The 21,680-nt window shown below is 45.7% G+C and overlaps 1 protein-coding gene across 6 annotated transcripts in view; it reads left to right on the top strand.

Annotated features, from left to right (window-relative positions):
- The window catches only part of fgfr3 (fibroblast growth factor receptor 3), a 66,710-nt gene that overhangs the window by 14,602 nt on the left and 30,428 nt on the right, over positions 1-21,680 (top strand). For 4 of the 6 annotated variants that reach the window (XM_047341624.1, XM_035167868.2, XM_035167866.2 and 1 more), the window contains exons 3-4: positions 11,616-11,879; positions 14,610-14,675. In XM_047341624.1, coding sequence (XP_047197580.1) covers positions 11,616-11,879; positions 14,610-14,675 — 330 coding nt within the window. The remainder of the gene's footprint in view (positions 1-11,615; positions 11,880-14,609; positions 14,676-21,680) is intronic. The other 2 variants (XM_035167870.2, XM_047341625.1) reach the window with 1 other exon arrangement.

Genomic DNA, 21,680 nt, shown 5'->3' with positions numbered 1-21,680 from the left:
TGACAAGAACCAGTTGGAATCACTGTGATAGATCTGAACTCCTCCTGCCGACACTGTGGCCTTTAACTCACTTTAAAGTCAGACGTCTGCAGCGAGAACAAAACAGAGAAATAAGTTTTTGTTACCTGAAGAGTTCATTTTTCACCCCCGCTGAGGACGTGATGCTTTCAGCCCCGTCTGGTTGTTTTAATCTCGATCAGGGGACGAATTCCTTTCAGGGAATAACTCACGGATCTCTTGGTGGAGGTTTGAGCTCCACTGAGCGACTTCCTAGTTGTTTAGTTTTTATTCATGGAGGTTTAGTCCAAAATGTAAATATAGTGTGTGTGGGAGTCGAAACGTGATTGAATGAGAAGTTCAATTTGAAAACCAGAAAACATCAGTCAGCTTGTTAACTGTGGGTTTTATCAAAAGAAGGGTGAGAAGTAGTGATGAGACGGTTAGAAGAGGGATTTAAAGATTATCTGTGTCATTATCTGAATTCCAACTTTTCTCTATTTGATATCACTTTTAATTGAAGGTCTTCGTGTCTCTACTGTTGTTTGGAATAAAGAAACCACATGAAGACGTCACTCTGAATTAGATTTAAACATTTAAACATTTCCCATTGTTTTTCTGATACGTTATAGACCAAACCATCAATCTAACTATTTAACAATCACAACAATAACAGATCTGCTTAGGCATCACTTTGCTGCTCAGTTCAGGTGCAACTCCACCGGCTGATGAGCAGATGGGAGTACGAGTGCGTTGCTCAGTGGCACGTTGGCGCTGAAGAGCAAAGCAAGTGAACATTTTCAGCTCTACACTGTCACATTGTTCTCCTGAGGAAACCCCGTTGTCTCTGTAATGAATGGCAAAGCAGGACAGTAGAACACAGGCACAGTCTCCGTGGTAACAGAAGCTGTTACCATAGATATGTCGGGATGTCCGGGGTACCTGCGGGGCCCAGAGAACTTGTTAAGCAATACTAACAAACTCAAATCAAAAAGCATAAGTGAAAGCAGATGTTTTTTTTTTTTGGGGGGGGGGGGTATTTGAAGTTTGTTTCACTTATTTGACGTCGACCCCGGCTGTAGAGCACCAGTGTGCATTGTTCAGGCTGCGTTAGGGTAGATGTCTGGTGTAGATGTCTCAGGACAACTGGGCTCCAGTTGTTCCCAAACAGAGGCTCCTCTCTGTGGCCCGTTAAGTGAAGGCAGGTCCTGGAGGGAAGCGCGGGGGAGGGACGACGGGATTAGAGGCTTTCCTGCTCTCTCGCTCTCATAAACACGCTTAGCGCACCGATCCTGCTCTCAGGTGCTTCGCCACATTCAGACGGAGATCAGCGGGAGACGACATCGTCATGTTTTTAACCTTCAATTTGACCAAAGTCACAGTTGGACATGATTAATACATTTATAAGTGATTATTGAGGGAACACAGAGCAACGTAGATTCAGAGTTTGGTGTTTGGTTCTGTTTCAGACCGGTTGCAGGTTTAAAACTGAACTTCAGCAATTTGGTGAACTAGTTTTTCAAATGATTTTAGCAGCATTAAGTCTTATTGTAGTTGATGTGTGATGATTTTTGCTGGTTTGTCTTTTCAGTTTGTTTTTAACGCTGACGGAAGAGAATCCATGGTTTCAGAAACAAACTCAAATCAACCACATGAGAATCTTATGATCCGACAATAAAGTCGTAAATACGTTTTTCCTCGCTGCTTGAGGGTTAAGGACAAACTGTAATTTGTGAACATGGGGGATACAATTAAAATCTGATTTGATGAAGATCTAAATGCTGCTTCAAAGACTTTGCTTTCCTTTATTTGTGCGTCTGATTAAATTCTATGTTGAAACAGTATTTTTGAATATAATGAAACTGTAAATTACCGTCCACACATTAGTTTTTCTCCTAAACCCTCAGCGACCTCAGCGCCCCTGTGTTTGCTGCAGCAGCGTTCACACCGGCCGTCGCATGTTTCCCGCTGCATGTCTCTGGTGCTGGTCGTGTTCCGGCCTTTTCAAAGTGAGGGAAACGTGTAAAAGCTCGATAAAAGCCTCCGTCTTACTAATGCGCGACAGATTAATTAACAAAGTCTAGATGAGGTTTTAACTTTCCGTTCAAAGCTTCTCTTTGTCTTCATTGTTAACTCCCGTGAAACACAGAGTCAGTGAGAGAGAGAGAGAGAGAGAGAGAGAGAGAGAGAGAGAGCAAACACGATTACTGGAGCTTTTTCTTCTTATGGGCTGAATGCACAACGCTGCTGTCTAGGTTTGCAACGTTGCTACGGCGACGCAAAGACGCAGTGTGCATGCAAGTGTGAGACGAGTGTGACCGATCGCACTCCGTGACAGTGACGTCTCTGTCATCTCACACACACACACACACACACACAACTTCTGATACTCTCCAGCTTGGGTGACCTGTCCCCATAAATAATGTGTGTGTGTGTGTGTGTGTGTGTGTGTGTGTGTGTGTGTGTTTGTGGATGGGGGTGTGGCACAGGGGTTAGGGCAGGGTCCCGGTCGGGGTCAAAGTTTAACGTTTCAATCAGACGCCTCCTCGTGCTGCGTCCGTGTCTTTCCATCAGCTGCTCCTTTCCGATAAAAGACGTCACTTTTAACTTTTGGGAATCGTCTTTCACCTGAAACTGACTCTGAAACCAAAACAAACGCTGTTGATTGGAAAAAGAAACAGAGGACACCAAGTTACATTCGGCTCTTTGTTTAGGACACAGCGGTTCTGACCCGGCATCACTTTTCCCTCCAGTCTCCGTGGAGCTGACTCTTCAAATATCGTCTCTCTTCCACTCATCTTGGAAACTTACGCGTGTTGAGAACTTGTTGTGTCAAAAAAAAAAAAAAAGACTTGATGCCTAAATTCTGAGCTCTGAAAAGCCGCCTTGTAATCAGATTGGTTCCTCCGTGTTGTTTTGGGAAGTGTGATTATGTTGTATAGTGCAACGCCCACCACACACACACACACACACACACACACACTCCGCCAGACATCCTGGCTTTTGTGGGCCGAGTTTCTTACACTCGTCTGCTGAATTGAAACTAGGCCAGTTCGTCTTTGGAATGACAATTACCATGGACCAGACCCAGGCCCTGTACCGAGTGTGGAGGGATGGAGGGAGGGGGTGGTGACGAGGGTATGAAAGGAGCAAAGACGATTGGGCGCTGCCAACATGCCCTGGACGTACAGTAGCTTCCGATGCTCGTTAACGCGGCCGAGCCGAGGGCCAGGCGCTGGGCGGGAGGAGAAAGGAGGCGGCAGGGAGGGAGGGCCGAGCTGGAACCGGCCCGGGGCGGGATGTTTAGAGGCAACGTCTATCTTTAACTTTATTTTCGGGGGGCTCTTTTGATAAAGGGCAGCTCAGCTCGGCGAAGAATAGAGGCAACAAGCTGGGGAAACCCTCCCTCCCTCCCTCCGCTTTCCTCTTTTCTCCTCTCCGCCTTGATCTCGGCAGAACCATCCCTCTTTTCTCTCCATCTCCTCCTGGCAGGCTGCTCTGCAACGGTGTGAGGTTGTCAGGCTGGCCCAGATTAAGGGCATTGTCCGAAGGTATTTACATCCGGCCAAACCATATTAAACAGAGATTAGGGGCTTTCACTGCACATTGCAAAAAAAAAAAGAGGGAAAAACGAAGGTGGTAGAAAAGAAGAGGGAGCTTTTCCAGGACGAGCAGGATTTACAATCGGCATAGCTGTGAAATGGAGGAAGAGAAATGTGCTCTTTATGGAGGTGGTGGTGGTGGGGGGTACAGATCCTGTTTGAAGGTCATGTGATGCTGGGCTTGTCTGAGGGGGTGTCGAGTTGGCAGCCGCGCTGGTTGGTGGGTGGGACGCGGCGAGCAGACGGCCGGCTGTGGAGCACATCTCGGTGTGAAGCACCACACTGATGTCTGTCTGAAGCTCCTCAGGAAAACAGGGCTTCTCTGTGTTTCCAGCTTTGGACTCGTTTTTTCCAGCTTCTGAGATTCTACTGACCAGAGAAACTCTTCTGATTGTGCATCTGCGAGTCTGAAAATCTCTAAATGGGAAGAAGTGATTTCCCCCGTCGTGTAGAGTTTAACCAGAGCGTTGGAAAAGCATTTAAATCGAGTGGGATTATCTAACAAACTGTCAAATTAAAACCTGAGGTGTCCGTTTTATATCCAGTTTCACTTTTATCCGTCCGTACTTCCGTGTTCATGCTCATTTTCCGGCTGTGGTGGACTCGCAGACAAACGTCGCTCTGCAGGAACCGTTTAGATCCTTGAAAAATATCCCAGGACTAAAAGGTTTGTTTGGTTGATGCAAGATTTACTTTTGCTTTTTCAACCTTTCATCATTTCTTAACACTTTTAACGATTGTTGAGCTCAGATTATTTATGAAACACTAAATTTTTTGAAATAACCCAGCATCACCTGTTCGTCCACAGTTCAGCAGACGTTATAAAAACTCATTTTAAAAAACTAATGCCGTGTTCCCAGTTCTCAGCAAATGTTTTCACAGCAGAAATAAACACCGCACACGCACCGTTCACCGCTACACACCGTCACACACACACACGCAAACCAATTGGCCGTGAGTGATCAACAAAATGTGGAAAGTATTTTCTCTCCCTGTTCAAAGAGAAGCCGTTTGGAGTTTTCCAGCAGGAGAAGCAAACAACCAATTACCTGCAATAAAAAAGGCCATTTGTCCCTGAATTGTTTTGCCACTGGTTTGGGAGCTGATGCAGATGTTGGGAAAGTGGTCCTTGTGGTATCATTAGCTCGGGGTCGGAGGAGGCTGGAGAACGGGAGCTTGATAAAGACCAACGTCCCCCCCGTCCCCCCCGGCCCATCTGGAATCCATCACTTTCAAACGCAGTTTAAACACAGATATGGTTAAAAAGGTTTGTGTTGCTGCTTTAGTAAAAGTACCTGTGAAGCCCCGTGAAGAGAGTCCTGTAATCTTTAGTGTTTATGCTCCGGCTCGTTGGCCTGTTGGAACAGGCTTCATGCAAAACAGCCCAGGAGACGTCACCACGAGGCAGCAGCAGCCGTGACTCAAGTTTAATGGACGGTCATAAATACACAAAAGTTTTTAGGTGGAGTTGGAGGCCAGTGAGTTTAGTGTTTCAACACAACAGAGATAAAAACTCTATTTGTCTCCGTCAGAGCAGAAGATTAAAGATAAATGATAAATCGAAATGCCACGATATCGATTCTGCGATTGTGTTGTTTACTGACAGGTGTTCACACAATAATCTACTGGCTCTGAATCTCCAAGAGAGAAACACATGGAAACAACACAAACTGTGAAGCAACTTTTTTTAAACAGCGAGTGCGGATCGAGAGTTTTCTCATCTTATCTTCAATTTGGAGTCGATTTTCCCATTCGTACTTCTCACAAACCTCCGTGTCGAAGGCTGAGTAATGTCAGACTGAAGTAACGTGTTCAAGATGTGTTAACAAAGCTGAAAACGAGGTGACAGACCACACCGGCGAATACTGCAGATGTGAAAAGAATGACTGAGCGTGTGAAAGAAACATGTGGATGCACAATCTTTTGATAGAAAATGATTTTACCTGTTGGATTAATTACCCCCGTTGTGTTGCCCCCTCTTTGTCTTTAAGCTTTACACAAAAACAGCACAACATGCTTTCCATATATCTTGTCTGCACTCTACCAGATGTCATTCTAGATTATTTTTTGTTAACTTTACCAAAAAATCCCTTGTTCCTTGGCTAAGGACTACATTTTCTACATATTTTATTTTAAATCTATACACAACGACCTCAGGCAGATGTAATAAAGCACAAACCAAGTGTATTTGCCTTAGAATCTTTAAAAAAACTGTATTTGCCTAGAAAAATAATAGGAAAGGAAGTTTTCTGGCCCCAAAAACATGATTCTGTATTAATATAACAACCCTTTTGACTTCCTGCTAATAGTCACCCTGTGTTTCAAAGCAGTAAAAGTACTTCCAGTCATCTCTAAAGACACGTGTCAGAATAAAAGTTTGAATTTCGCTGCCAAACGCCATCCCTCCCGTGTCCCGATACGGCAGCAGCCATGTCGACAGCTCCTCGCTCCGCTCTACGCGACTTCCTGTTCCTCTGCGATCCCTCATTCAGGCCGTCAGTGTGTGTGAGCGAGAGGGAGAGAGAGAGAGAGCCAGGCGTGGAAAGGCTCCGCACATAAAGAGGCCTTTTCATCCCCGGGGCCGCGGTCTGCCCGCCGGCCCCTGCACAAGTTTGTGGAGGATAAATAAACCTCTTCAGAGGCAGAGAAAAGATGGAGTCTAGAAGCGTGCACGTTAACAGATAGCACGCCACGGCATCTCAAAGGGAGACTCTATATGATTCTGAAAGGCCATTTGTTAAGATACCGAGCCGGGAGGGTAAGAAGGGCTCGCAGGGCAGGGGCCTCTTGATTTATGGAGTAAGCGTCACACGCACACACATGCACACGCACACGCACACGCACTGTTCTTCATTTACAGTCACGGCCACACGCGCACATACACATTTACACACACATTCAGAAAGTACATATCACACATTGCTTCCAGCTGGCCCCGAGTTCCGGTGAGAGTGCTACCACCCCCTCACACACACACACACACACACACACACACACTTTCACACGCACACATGTGCCAGGCAGCCGATAGCTCACACATGCCGCACCGGACGAGGAAACAGCAGGAATGTGTCGACAGCAAGTTGGACGCCACCAGAACGACAAATTATCTGAGTAAGTGTTTTTAATCCCACAACAAAGGCCGGAATCTCTCCCTGTGAAATCAGTGGAAGTGGAAGTGTCACCCAGTCGTCTGCTGCTTCATCCATCAGGCCGATGTTGGGCTCTTGTTTTAAATACATTAGAATAAGCAGAGATTTCGTCGATCCGTCACAAGCAAGAGTTTCAGTCTGCAAAATACTTCATTGACCTCAAGGTGCTTTTTCAAGGACAGAAACTGAAACAAGTTTATTCAAGGTTCCTGGAAAAGTTCCTGTGGTCAAACCTGGATCTAATTCCAGGTTTTTCCAGGATTCCTTTCAGAAACGTGTCCAGCTTGATTCCGACCTGATAGTTTTCTTTTCCTCTCCCCTCACCGTTACTAACATGCAGGCGAAGGTGACCGAATCACATTTTATTCACGTCCACACGCTCCCGACTGGGAGCTGCTGAAAACCACCACGGTCCTTCTGTAGGAATTTAAAGTGCTCCGTTGCTAATGAGGAATTCCTCTCTGGACATATTTCTCAGTGACACACGTACATGAGCCTGCAGACCTGTCGGAGAACTGTCTGGTGTCGCGGGGATCAAACCTGTGACCTCACGCTGCAGAGTTCTCCCCTGAAAGGTTTAACAAGGCGGCTACAGTCTCAGAGAAATCTCTCCTGAAAGCTCCGGCTTGTGGCACAAAGTGAAGCCTTTCAACCCAAATCCACTTTTATTCAAAACAGATTTTTTTTCCCCCACATTTCGAATCTGCATTTCAAAGAGTTGGATCTGACGCAGATATGTTGTCATCGACGGTGACCGGGAAAACAGAGGCTCTGCTCTTTCGTGTGACACCTGAGAAACGGTGCTGTGTTTATAATCATTGTTGTGTTTTGTTCTCTCTGTAAATTGCATTTGTTTTGCCTCCGGCCTCGTTCGAATCCGAGCGCTGCACCAACATCGCTCCGGTTTGTTTCCCTGCTTCAAAGCAAAAGTGCGATTTAACGACAAGATCACAAACAATGTGCTGCGTCGCTTTTCTGTTTTAAAAAATCATAATTTAATCAACTGCGATGTCGGATCCATATTTGTTTTGTTTTGTGTAAATGTAGAATTGTAGAGACTAAAAACAGACAACGTTAAACCGTTTAAAAGGTTAAATACCACAAATCTTATGGCAGATATTGCATAAGATCATTTAAGACATAATAGACCTGCACACCTAGATACTATTTTGTGTGAGTGGGACATTTGGGATGCGTCTGCATGTCTAAATCAATATTTCTACATCTTTCCATCAATATCTCTGCGATAATCCGACCACCAGACACAGTTCAGAGATTATCGGAATCTGTAGAATCTCATTTTTGAAATCCACCAATCCTAACCTTTACATGAAAGTGACAGAAATCCCTCAAAAAGCCATTTTTAAAAGTTATTTATCTACTATTCCACACGTATATATTCCACAACTTTTGTGAACCTGAGACTTTGGTGAACACATTTAAAGCATCAAAACATTTCATTGACATGAGTAAAGTTATCTCATCACACGTAAAGTTTGAGCCTTTAGACAAATCTGACCTTGTCCTGAAAACAACGATATAAAACAGGTGAGTAACCATATGAGTTTCAAATGGACAAAGAGGTAGTTCCAGTCAACCCTCCGTGGTTCTGCTGCTCATTCAGGAGCTGCCCTGGGAGGTTGTGTTCAGGCTCCATGAATCCAAAGTGAGCTACGAGTCTCTGGAGATTATTCTATCGACCTCATAAAGCCCAGTTAAAGACCTTTTCTCCCACTGGAGTCACAAGTATAACACACAGAAGTAACGGGTCCTTCATGCTCTGGGGGGTTTTCCTTCTTTTTCCTGAATGGACCCTTTTTGTGCTTTTACAGAAAAAAGTGTTGTAAATATCATTGTCAGCGCCGGAGGCCACGCTAAATATATTATTGACTTAAAATCACTTCAGTTTTCATGGGAGTCGTAAGACAGAGGAAACAATTCACAACTCATCTGCTCACTTCACTTTATTTAAGACCTGCAGAGAAGAAACAGGCAAAGGAATGTGGCAGTTTAATGAGTCACTACATACATTCTGTGCTGCCGTGTACAGATGTGAGCTACTGGTACTCATCCTGTTGTAGAGCTACTGGTACTTCATTCTGATGTAGAGCTACTGGTACTTCATTCTGTTGTAGAGCTACTGGTACTTCATTCTGTTGTAGAGCTACTGGTACTTTTGCTGTAGAGCTACTGGTACTTCATCCTGTTGTAGAGCAACTGGTACTGTAGCTACTGTATCGCTGAGCTACTGGTACTTCATTCTGTTGTAGAGCGGTACTTCATCCTGATGTAGAGCTACTGGTACTCATCCTGATGTAGAGCTACTGGTACTTCATCCTGCTGTAGAGCTACTGGTACTTCATCCTGCTGTAGAGCTACTGGTACTTCATTCTGTTGTAGAGCTACTGGTACTTCATTCTGCTGTAGAGCTACTGGTACTTCATTCTGTTGTAGAGCTACTGGTACTTCATTCTGTTGTAGAGCTACTGGTACTTCATTCTGTTGTAGAGCTACTGGTACTTCATTCTGTTGTAGAGCTACTGGTACTTCATTCTGTTGTAGAGCTACTGGTACTTCATTCTGCTGTAGAGCTACTGGTACTTCATTCTGTTGTAGAGCTACTGGTACTTCATTCTGTTGTAGAGCTACTGGTACTTCATTCTGCTGTAGAGCTACTGGTACTTCATTCTGCTGTAGAGCTACTGGTACTTCATTCTGTTGTAGAGCTACTGGTATTGTGTTGTATTCATTCTGGTAGAGCTACTGGTACTTCATCCTGCTGTAGAGCTACTGGTACTTCATTCTGTTGTAGAGCTACTGGTACTTCATTCTGCTGTAGAGCTACTGGTACTTCATTCTGTTGTAGAGCTACTGGTACTTCATCCTGCTGTAGAGCTACTGGTACTTCATTCTGTTGTAGAGCTACTGGTACTTCATTCTGCTGTAGAGCTACTGGTACTTCATCCTGCTGTAGAGCTACTGGTACTTCATCCTGTTGTAGAGCTACTGGTACTTCATTCTGTTGTAGAGCTAACTGTACTCATCTGGTTTCTGTTGTAGAGCTACTGGTACTTCATCCTGTTGTAGAGCTACTGGTACTTCATTCTGCTGTAGAGCTACTGGTACTTCATCCTGCTGTAGAGCTACTGGTACTTCATTCTGTTGTAGAGCTACTGGTACTTCATCCTGCTGTAGAGCTACTGGTACTTCATCCTGCTGTAGAGCTACTGGTACTTCATCCTGTTGTAGAGCTACTGGTACTTCATTCTGTTATTCTACATTTTCCCGTTAATACTAAAATACGTTTTATATTAAAGACAAATTAGATTTCTGAGTATGAAAAATAAATATCAGGATTCTTTCAGATGAAAAACAGTAATATAAGACTAACTTTCTATGCAGCACCTTTCAAAACACACGATATAAAAGTGGTTCAAGAAGAGAACAAATAAAAACAAGAAAACAAAAAATCAAAGACAAGACGCAAAATATTACGTCATTTAAAATAATGTCACAGCCATTCAGTAAAAGTACGACGTCATATTACCTCATTAAAGAGAATTTACTTTTGTGTACGAGTTAAATATCTTTTATTTAATTTATTTATTTCATCAAAATTAGTATTTTCCCAATGTTATATCACTCATTTCATTGAAAAGACTGAAGTACAGCCACGTCTCTGTGTCTCTTTGAGGCTGCGCTCGTCTCCCCGGCCGCTGTCCGTCTGCTCCAGCCTCACAATGAAAGAGCGCATCTATAATTTACAGCCCCTCTTAAGTATTCCCCGTGAAGATCGTCTCGTCTCGTCCGCTCCTGATTCCAACTTCACCTCTCAACTTCAATTTCCTAATCTGAGTTCAAAGCCGTGTGAGCGAGCGCTGCGTTCACGCCCGCTGCCTCCAGGACGGTCAACAGTGGGTGTGTTTGCCGTCATAAATCACGCTGTTAACACACCTCGCTCAGTGTTTCCCATGTGCGGGTGGGGTGTGCATGTATGTGTGCGAACAAGTGCGTGTTGTGTGTCCCCTGTTGCCCAAGCAGCTCATTCAGAGACTACAGCTGCATGTGAGAAAGTATTCAGGCGTCCGTGTCCTTGTGTGTGTGTCCTCGTGTTGAAAGGGTTGATCGCCCGCAGTGTGCATGAGGTTTGTCTCTCTTGTGTAATCGAGGTGCGTTTGAGAAGAACACCTCTGATGGGAGGACGGGAGGAGACACAAGGGGACCCAGTGTTTATTTATCCAGACGTGTGCCTCAGTGTCTCCTCCGGCATCCTCGGTGCAGCCAGTAAACATGTTGGTTTTTTTCCCTGGCGCTGAACGCGGCTGGCACGCGGCGCCGCTGGAGTCAATGAGCTGGTGTTTGACAGGACGGGGGCGACGGGGTTCGTTTCCACACAGCACAGATCTGTCTGCTGCTGCTGCTTCGTCGTCGCGCTGGAGTAAAAAGTTCCAGAGTCAGATTAGCCGATAGCTCGCCAGCGGGTCGGCGGTTAACTCTGCAGCACTGTCCCCCGTTTCAGATCCCTCTTAATTACATGGTGGAAAAGGGAAATACGTGTTTATACAAAATCTTCTCTACAACGTCACCGTGCAACTTTTTAATTAACTCATTAATCGTATTGACATTCTCAATATTTCTTGTTTAATCCAACGTATTGCACCACACAGATATAAAGAAGCAAATCAGTGAATGTTTGGCACATTTAACTTCAATTTACTCTCATATGAATCGACCAATTCAGGCTTTCGTGACACAATGAATTTAAATGACGTTAAAACTGGATTATGGAGCCAAACATGGATTTCAAACCATTCAAGTTCAATCTGTATCTAAAAATCCCCTGTGTCCTTCTTTGTGTGTGCAGACTCCGTGTCCAGCGAGACAGCCTTCCTGGAGGACTTTGTCCTGGGCGTGGGGGAACCGCTGGAGATGTCGTGCGAGCTGGACGACCCCTCGCAGCCCGTCGTCTGGTTCAAAGACGGCGCGGGACTGGTGCCCGGCAACCGGACGCGGCTCGGCCAGAGGATGTTGCGCATCATCAACGTGTCGTACGAGGACTCGGGCGTCTACTCGTGCCGGCTCGCCCACGGCAACACGCTGCTCAGCAACTACACCATCAGGGTGACAGGTGAGAGGACGGTCCGCTCTACCACCGTATCCTGCAGGTGTCACATTACTTCAGTTTAAAGTGTCACACGACAGTAAAAGTTAGGAAGCACTGATTGAACAGTTAACATCTGGTCTGAAATTGTAAAATCTGCCTTTTAAGATGTAATGTATATATATATATATATATATAAATTACAAGTTTTGTGGATGTCCCAGCAGCTGTGGGGACGTGAGCCACTCTTCTCTAAACTGCTTCAACCGAGACACACGGACCCAAACCGTGACAAGACCCTCGTCAAATACATATAATGCATCTTGGGGGTCGAGTACAACACTGGTAGATACAGATGTAGTCAATTCTCAAATGCAATTTGAATATGGGAAAGGATTAAGTGACGTAAACCAGATTTTAGTGGCGTGGCACTTTGAAACTGACCTTAGTTTTACTTCAATAAAGATTATCCAACAGTCTCCACACAATAAAAACAGGAGGGAACTTCTATTACTTCCTTTTCTTGCTTGGCTGCACGTCCGATGGTTCCCTGCCAATCTGCACACACACACACACACACACACACACACACACACACACACACACACACACACACACTCACACTAATACCCAAGTACGTTTCATGCTGTTTCCTCCCCTGATGCCCAGTCAAAGGTGAAATTCATTATCGTGCGAGGGTGAGTAAAGTTTTAAACTAGTGAGTGATGCAGAATGAGCTCGAACGTGGGAGGAGGTGGGAGGAGGTGGGTGTGGGGGGGCAGAGGGGAACGAGCGGGAGCTTTAAAGTCGTGCGGTTTTTCCCGTAAAACTCATGGACACCAGCTGAAACTGTTATCGACAACTAATTAGAAAGCAATTAGCTCCAAACATTTCATCATTGAAAACAGATGGGGTGGCAAGAAATGAGAGTTCACTCCCTCCCAACCCCCCCCTCATCTCACACACACACACACACACACACACACAGATGCATGTGTTTGGCTGCGAGCCGGGGAGAAAATGGCCTTTTCCAGGCCCGATCGGATCTGGACAGCTTCTCCTCGCGGACCCTGGTATCAGCTCCAGACGGCAGGAGGACACCATCGAATACACTCCCCACATCACTGATTTAAAAAGGAACAAACCATCAATCTTTCCAAGTCACGCTCGGCTTTCAGATAGAATTTTTCTGTTCGGTTCAAACCAACATGGAGGTGGAATAAAGGCGTTCGCTTCCAGCTCAGCACGTTTCAGAAGTAAAAAAAAAAAACCGCAGGAAGCAGATTTATCACAACCCAACGTTTTGATATGATTTCAACACTCGGTACATGTTAAAATTACCCATGAAGTTACACTTGTTATACTATGTGAGGGCAATATCCTGTTCTCCTCCCTCTTCTCTAAACACAGCCTCAGCTCCGTCGAAAACACACACGGACTATTGTGTTTTTCCTCAAATATTTGAGTAAGGTGTCAGATATTTAGGAGCAGTATCAGATTTAGCACCTGGACGGGGTCCAGACAGCAGAGAGCGGCCAGATCATAGTGTACACGCACACACACACACACACACACACACACACACACACACAAAGTACACATGTTGGAAATGAGAAGGTGTAACGTGAGGAGATGAAAGAGCTTGTTTGCCAGTTGTATGAAAATGAAAAATGTTTGGAGACTTTGCAGACGGAACAAAAATTACTGACAGATTATGTTAAATTCACCTTTTGATTAAAACAAATAGTCGGCTAAAAACATAATTATTTCAAAGTTTTGCTTTTACTCATTGTTAGAATGATCACGTTTGTAAACTCACGTTGTCTGTTGAAGTATAATGGTCGTTGACACTTTGGATGCACAAGCAAACCAATTAGTTTAAGCTTAAATCTGAATATATTAAATTATTTCAATTTGTGCTTAAGTTCAGTGTATTATGCAGCTTTTATTTGCCAAGCACCATGGTTCTATTGGTCAGTTAACTTACATCCAATCTTAAGGGAATCCAAATGGCTTTTCTGCTGCGGCACGGTGGCAAAGTGGAGTGATGCACGGAGGCGTCCGGAGAGAAGAGAAGTGTTTCAGGAGTAGTTTTAGCTCACCGGGGTTGTCAAGGTAACAGCTGGCTCTCATTAACCAGACCTGTGGAGCTGAACCAGAAAACTTCGAGGTCACATCGAAAAATTATTACAAAGCCGGCGTGAAAATGTGAGACAGCGATTCTCGTATCTGTGGTCGAGGAGCAATTAGACGTCACCTGACACACTAACTGTTTGTAAGAGTTAGCGTGTGTGTGTGTGTGTGTGTGTGTGTGTGTGTGTGTGTGTGTGTGTATCCCACACGCTCACACACTCACACGAGCGTGTCGCACTAATGACCCCCTCATTTGTACCGTCTGTGGAAATGTTTGTAATATCTGAGGACGCCGCAGCGGAGAACTGTGGACTCATTCATGAGTTTCTCAATGAGCAGAGTCAGTCTGAATATGTGCATACGTGTGTGTGTGTGTGTTTGTGTGTGTTTGTGTAATCACGCTCATTTTTGAACACACACCATTTAATCTCCACTGGGCCTTTAATGTGCACAAAGTTCATTCCTTTATTTATTTTTCCCTCCTCTTAGTTTCTCTCTATTGTTGCACAAAATAAATGAAGTGGTACAAATGTTCCAGATGTGATGTCGGTGTTAGCTGATGGTTGTTATGGTTCAAGTTCTACATGTTTTTAGGTCTAAACCCGATTTGCCTTCTCTTTTCAGATTCTCTGTCGTCTGGTGATGATGAAGACTACGATGAAGATCCAGAAGATGCAGGTAATGGAAATGGTGAATTCTTAATTATTCTTTTTAAACCACACCACACAAGTGAAACGATATATTTTATCTTTCCAGCTACAAGAGAAAGTTAACGAGTCAAATAAACAGCTTTATGAGCATCGTGATAAAAAAAACCTTTCCTGGAATTCAAGATTTAATATGAGATTTGACTTTAAGTAGAATTGGAGGAAGCACAAATGGAACTGCGATCTATAGACATTTTTTAATATTTGACAACCATCTTCCTGCGCTCGCGTCAAAGCTTCTCCCTGGAGCACTTAACGAAACGGCGCCATCACACAGAACAGGAGCCGGCGGTTCTCCGTTAGATCACATCCCTCTCGGTGCTCCGTCGGGACGCGAGCTGTGTTGGGAGATGTGCAGAGTTCAGGTGCAGGTGAACAAAGACCGATGAGGGATGGCGTCTGCCGGCTGAGCGCCTCCTTTGCACGCTCTGTTCTGTCAGCGAGCTCGACTCCAGAGAGACAGAGAGCGACTCCGCCCCCTCAGCGGGCTCTCGACCAGCCAGACGCCGCACTGTGCTGCCTCTGTTGTGACGTGCGGGAGGAGACAGCTGGAGGTGAGACAGTCGAAGACAGAGGAGAAAAAAAACGAGAGATGATGGCAATACGGTGAAAGACGAAGAGATGTCGGGATGGAAGAGAAGTGAGGGAACCAATAGAAAGCAAAACATTTAACTTTCCAGTGAATTATACAGAATAATTACTTGAATGTAGTTTGACGGTTCACTGGAGCTAAAGAAGTCGACATCTTGACATTCTCTGAATCACATTAAACTTTAAGTGCTCAACTAAATTGGTGCCAGAAGCCAAATATTGAAATGTTTCAGTAGCAATGCGACAAAGTTCTTTTGTAAAAGTCGCTGTGAAGTTCTGCAGCCGAATCCTCCCACTTGACTTTAAGTGAAACTCTGAGACGACGACTGTTGCTGATGCTGCGGCTGCTCAATCTGTCCATTTACATCACATTACTAATATTAAGGGATGGTATAGAAAACGGCTTTTTAAAGGATAAACAAAAGATCCCAAAAAGATGGTTGACTTTGTGTTAAAGTCGTCATTTTCAGTTTTTCTCTTTCTCTCTAATATATGTTTTTTTAAAGTTGAGGATTTCCTCACCGTTCTGAGCCGGGAGCAGAATCTACATTTTCACTCGGCAGTCGTCTGAAGCAAAGGCAGCTTTGACAACACGCTGTCAAAATCACCCAACATGTGTTTGTGGGCTGTTGCTTTGAGGAATAACAGTGGAGCCTCAGTTACAAGTAAAGTAATCACCTCATGATTCTCTTCTTTTATTATTTCCCTGCTCTGATATCTGAGAAACAACAGCTCGCTCCCCGTCGTCGTCTCCGGGGCTCAAACACTCAATCGTTTACTAAACACAGGAGTCTTTGTTAATGTGAGATCCCTTTCAACATGTAATCCCCTCATTCTGCTCACTTGAGATGCTGCAGAATTAAAGATGTAGTCTTTCATTTTTATCACCATGTTGTGGCTGCAGCTCTTATCCAGAGACATGAGAGGAGGAAGCAGCAGAGAAGCTTCCCCTTGTGTCGACGTTCTGAATGAGCTCGACACCTGCGACGTATGAAAACCTGAGAACGTGTTGAATGCGCGGCTTCACTTTCCTCCTGGAGTGTTTTCTAAACAGGCCGGAGCGGCAGCAGCTTACTGCAGACGTCCTGAATGCCGGTAAATAGCCTGAGACTGCCAGACTTAATCTCTGGGTGTAAGTCCACCCCATGACATACGAGGCTCCGATTTCCTGGCCAAAAGGAGAGGGATTAGCCCCGAAACGTTAAACCCCTATCTCTGCTTAATGTTCACTAAGCCACCACTAATTAGCTGGCTGTAGCAGAACGGAGCCATGTGACGAGCCACACAGCCAGAGAGAGAGAGTCCCCGTCGCTGAGCGGAAGAACCTCCACATCCACATGCAGAGACGGTGAAAGAGTCGGTTCATTAATGAGGGAGCGAGAGCAGAAAACATTTTGCCCGACCGACGGCCAGACAGAAGGAGACGAGAGGAAAAGAGCGGATTCGAGGAGTTGAGTCACTCGGAGCTGCCAGTCGAGATGATGCTGCTGGCCACAGCCGAGTGTTCCCAGAGCAGAGAGACAGACGAGCCTCTGCAGTCATGAGCTCATTCTCCACGACTCCAGAACGCACTGGGCTGTCTCCAGAGGCCCTCGGGGGAGAGGCAGAGGAGATAGACGCCCGCCCGGCCGCCACAGTGATTCCTGTGAAGGCCGCGCCGCGCACAAACGATATCATCGACCGGTTTGCAAGACTGACAGAGAATTAGTGTTTGGTTTTCACTGGCGGAGGAAGTCAGTTCCCTCTGTGTCTTTCCAGTCTGCGCTCAAATCTCAGGCAGGGAGTGAGCAGGTGAAGGTTCAGGCTGCGTTTTAAAACCACCTCCATCCACATGAGCATCAGTTTCAATCCCTGTCCTTAAATATCACGTGACCACACAGGTACACTGGGCAAGCGTGTGCCAGTGTAAACAGGAAGTCTCGTTCACATGTAAACGGTTGTATTATTGGAAAATGCAGAATTTAACCCAACACTGGTATCTGAGTGTCTACGTCACAGTTTCCAAACATCTCAGTTTCTGCACGTCCAGACTGAGACGACTCCGCAGAGTTTCCAAACTTCTTTGTTCTAGCGGCTCTCAAACTGCAGAGTAGTGTGAAGTTTTATCCGTAGTTTGTTTAGTTTTAAGATCAAAAACCGATGGACTGTGTTGGAGGTCTGACACCAGAAGAAAATAAAAGGTCAGAGATCAAACTATCGTCCGCCCTCACACGATGATTAAGATTTAGAGTGTGTACCTTTTCCACCGCGGAGAGTGGTGTACACACTCAGTCTGTGTGAATTGAAAGGGCAGTGTGTGTGTGTGTGTGTGTGTGTGTGTGTGTGTGTGTGTGTGTGTGTCCGTGTGTCCGTGTGTGTGTGGAGGAATGTTAACAGAGCCTAATCTGTGCTGTGCTCCTGAGCTATGCAGCCTCCTTGTTTACCCTGGCAGGAGAGCAGAGAGCCGGACGCCGGGGCACGCTACGCTGCACCACGACCGCCATTCCTCCGACTCTGTTTGCCCAGAGTCCCTGCAGGCCCTTCGGGGGCAGCGCGCCTTCAAAGAGCACCAGTGTAATCTGTAATGAAATCTGCCTATGTGCTCGCAGGCGTCAGCGAGGGCAAATTATACAATTACACAATTAGACCACCACCCCTCCTCCTCCTTCTTCCCCTGATCGGTGTCTGAGCGCTGACGGCCCGTGCGCTGTGGCCGTTGGCACCGCGGAGTGTCCTGCTCCAGCTAATTGCCGGTGCACTGACGTCGGGCAGATAGAGAGACACAGTCACGCTCCTCCGACCCGCAGCCACAGCAGGAAGTCAGCGGGAAAGTTAACAGACTGCTGCAGGGTGTGTGTTGTCGTGTGTGTGAAACGTGTGTAACAACGTTGTGTAGTCCACATACAAAGACAATGGACGGTCCTTTAAATTTGTTATTTGATTAACAAAAGTATTTAAAAATTGAAGTCTGGATCTGCATGAATTTCAGTCAATGCACATGCAAGGAAGGAAGGAAGGAAGGAAGGAAGGAAGGAAGGAAGGAAGGAAGGAAGGAAGGAAGGAAGGAAGGACCTGTTCATTCTAAAGGTTCCTGGAGTTTTACCAAAATCCAATGATTTATAATTAGTTTTCCAATAATTCTAATCCAAAAACCAACCAAGTACATTTTCACGCTGCTAGTAATACCATCATGATGTCAGACGCACGCCGTAGCCAATCAGAGTCAAGTATAGGTGGACTCCGCCCACGTAGGTGATGACGACAGGATGTCAGACAAAACTCGTTAGTCCCTAAATTACAATGTGGAACCAAAACTAACCAGATCACATGAAGCTATGGAACAAACACATGAAGCTTCCGACTCTCAGGAGAGAAAACAGTCGTCAGGAGATGTTAGAGAGTTTTATTCAGGCTTCACAGTCGCTGTGATGTAACACATGACTCCTCCCACTGACTGACCTCTCGCTCTCCGTGTCAGAGGTCTCAGCAGCCACACTCCGGGCTCTGTTATCGAGCGTAAACCAAACAAACAGCGGAGCAGGAAGACGCTGGAGTATTTTTAGGCTCCCGGAGAGATTCCCCTCCTCGGTTAACCTCCGCAGCTGACAGGTGGACACGCATGACACTGTACCCGCAGAGCCGAGGGAACATGTTATGGTGAAGCGGCCTCCGCTGTAGTGACAGCTCGCGGGCTCAGGTTATCTGCTGACTACGTCCCTGTGGAGGTTTCGGGGGTATCTGCCCCCACCACCACCACCACCACCAAACAGAGAAGCCCACTCCCCTCTGCTGAGGAAATACCATCCTGCCAATTAGACATGGGATGGGATTCCTGTGTCTGCTGAGCGCACGGAGAACACGATGAAATCAAATATCGAGCGCTGCTGCTGAACTGGAAGAGGCTTTCCTGTGTGTCAGCTTCAGAAGAGCCAATCACAGACACAGATTTAAGCACTGGATGAAAATACTCTGGCTCTTTTATTACAACTGACAGTAATACAATGATATAAAACACAAATTAAATCAATCTCATATATATATATATGTGCTGATTATGTTTGATTTTGATTCTGACTGGTTCTTATTAGTCACAACTCGACTTCAAGTACTAAACACGTTGTCATCGATCCAAGAACAGAAATCCAAAGCTCTTGCTCAGTTGTTTCTGCAGAATGAACGATTGTTTATCGAAATAACGAGCAGGGAGTTCCTGCACAGGACAGTTCAGGTAGCACACGCAGCAGTTTCCACTTCCCTTCAGCAGCCAGAAATAAAGCAAGAGCCACTTAGCTGCTCGAAAAGCTGAAAAGAAGACATCACGACTCGGCCCAGTCCGTTCCACTGCCTGGTGATCGTGTGCGGAGGCAGAGGAGCTAGTGCCGAGCAGCCACCGCTCGGGGAATTAGTCTCCGAGTGTTTTTGGGACAAAACCATGGCGATGAAACAGAGACAGAATCCCCACAGGTGTCTATTCTGGGTTGGAAACGTCATAGTGGCTGAAGGAGGATGATGAGGAGGAGGAGGAGGAGGAGGAAGAGGACCACACATCGGGAGAGAGACTGTTTAAAAACTCAGTGCGTGTTTTTGTTTGACAGAGTGTGTGTGTGTGTGTGTGTGCGTGTGTGTGTGGCTGATTATGATGCCAAGAAAACAATGTGTTCAGGCGCCTCGGAGAGTCTCACACTGCGTGTCGCTCTAAATACACCGAGACAGACGAGAGAGAGAGAGAGAGAGAGAACTAATGATATCTAACAGAGATTTCCCTTTTAAGGTGTGTGTGTGTGTGTGTGTGTGTGTGTGTGTGTGTGTGTGTGTGTGTGTGTGTGTGTGTGTGTGTGTGTGTGTGTGTGTGTGTGTGTGTGTGTGTGTGTACTCATATTTGTTGCCTCTGTAGGGACCATTTCCAGCATTAACTTTGACCTTGTCCGGACCAGTAGACGTTGGTTAGTTAGTTGTTTGATTAGTTGGTTAGTTAGTTGTGCTGCATTGTCCACAATGGATGAAAGTCCTAATAAGGATAGCTGCACAAACCTATGTGCGTGTGTGAAATCCATATTTTTTACCCGTGTTGTGGGGACCTAACTCTGTTTATACAGTCACATTACAGGGACTTGTTTTTCCTTGTGGGGACAAAATGCAAGTCCCTATAACGTAAATCATTAAATTTCAAGGTGAAGACATGTTTAAAGGTTAAATTAGGATTAGGTTTGATTTAGAGTAAATCAGGAAATCAGTGTAATGTCCTCTGAAGTCCCGGCGACTGTGTGTATGTGTGTGTGTGTGTGTGTGTGTGTGTGTGTGGTTGCATGTGCAGAGTGTTTGTCTTTGCAAGCTGGGGAGTCTCTAACTCAAGCAGGCTGCAGTGTTCAGCTGCTCAAGTGGAGTCGCACACACACACACAGACACACACACACACACACACAATAGAAGCAAAGTTGTGTTTGTTTGCTTTCTAAGATGATACGTCTGTGTCTTTCATCGTCCAATCTCTCTCGGTCTGGTTGTAATTACTCTGTGAAGCTGAAGCCAAAGTATCATGACGGGAGCCAAAGCAATGTGTGTCAGAAATATATCAGGGCTCCCCGGGCATTATGACACACACACGCACACACACACACACACAGACACACACACAGAGACACACACGTGGTAGTTTAGAGATGATCACACACAGGTATATTTATACTTTCTGCGTTCGACATCTCACCTAAGATAAACTCCACCCGTGTGTTGCTTGAGGGTGAGGATTTCTTTGTTTGACCCCCACACACACACACACACACACACACACACACACACACACACACACACACACACACACACACACACATTGAGATGGTAATTAGCTCCCCTCTCTCCTCCTGCATTTAGAGTGTAAAAGAGACATCTGATGACCGGTCAGCCACCTCCCCGGCTTTTGTCCTGGGAAACACACACAGACCAGTAAAGAGAGAGAGAGAGTGAGCCTCCCACCGCTGCCCTCACCCTCCTCACCCTCCTCACCCTCCTCACCCCACACACCGGGAACAATAGGCCGCTCTGACTCGCTACTCTCCCTTTTGTCCGTCCTCTTCTCAATGCAACTCAATAAATCGCCCTGACGGGTTTCCAGACCCTCAGGATCCAACGATTCCAAACCCACTCTTGCATTGTTAGCGAGGGAAGAAGACGCGAGGGAGGAACACGCAAACCGCTTTGTGCTCTTTCAGAACCCGTCAAACTGCGTTTCACACCGTTTGGGGGCATCTTGAACTCTCCTGCATCTCTTTGCACAGCGGTGTAAGTAAAATGTTAAAAAAACGTCTCATCCCGACTGTAGCAAAGAAAACGTACTCCAGAAAATACTGCATGTGTCCAAACTCTTTTCCTATTTCAAGAAAATCCTTCAAACTCACCTTTTTCAATGGCGGCGTCACAT

This window comes from Hippoglossus stenolepis, chromosome 10 (genome assembly GCF_022539355.2).
Source record: "Hippoglossus stenolepis isolate QCI-W04-F060 chromosome 10, HSTE1.2, whole genome shotgun sequence".
NCBI lineage: Eukaryota > Metazoa > Chordata > Actinopteri > Pleuronectiformes > Pleuronectidae > Hippoglossus > Hippoglossus stenolepis.
Note: the sequence above shows the minus strand (reverse complement) of the source record. Positions and strands in the feature narration are given on the sequence as shown.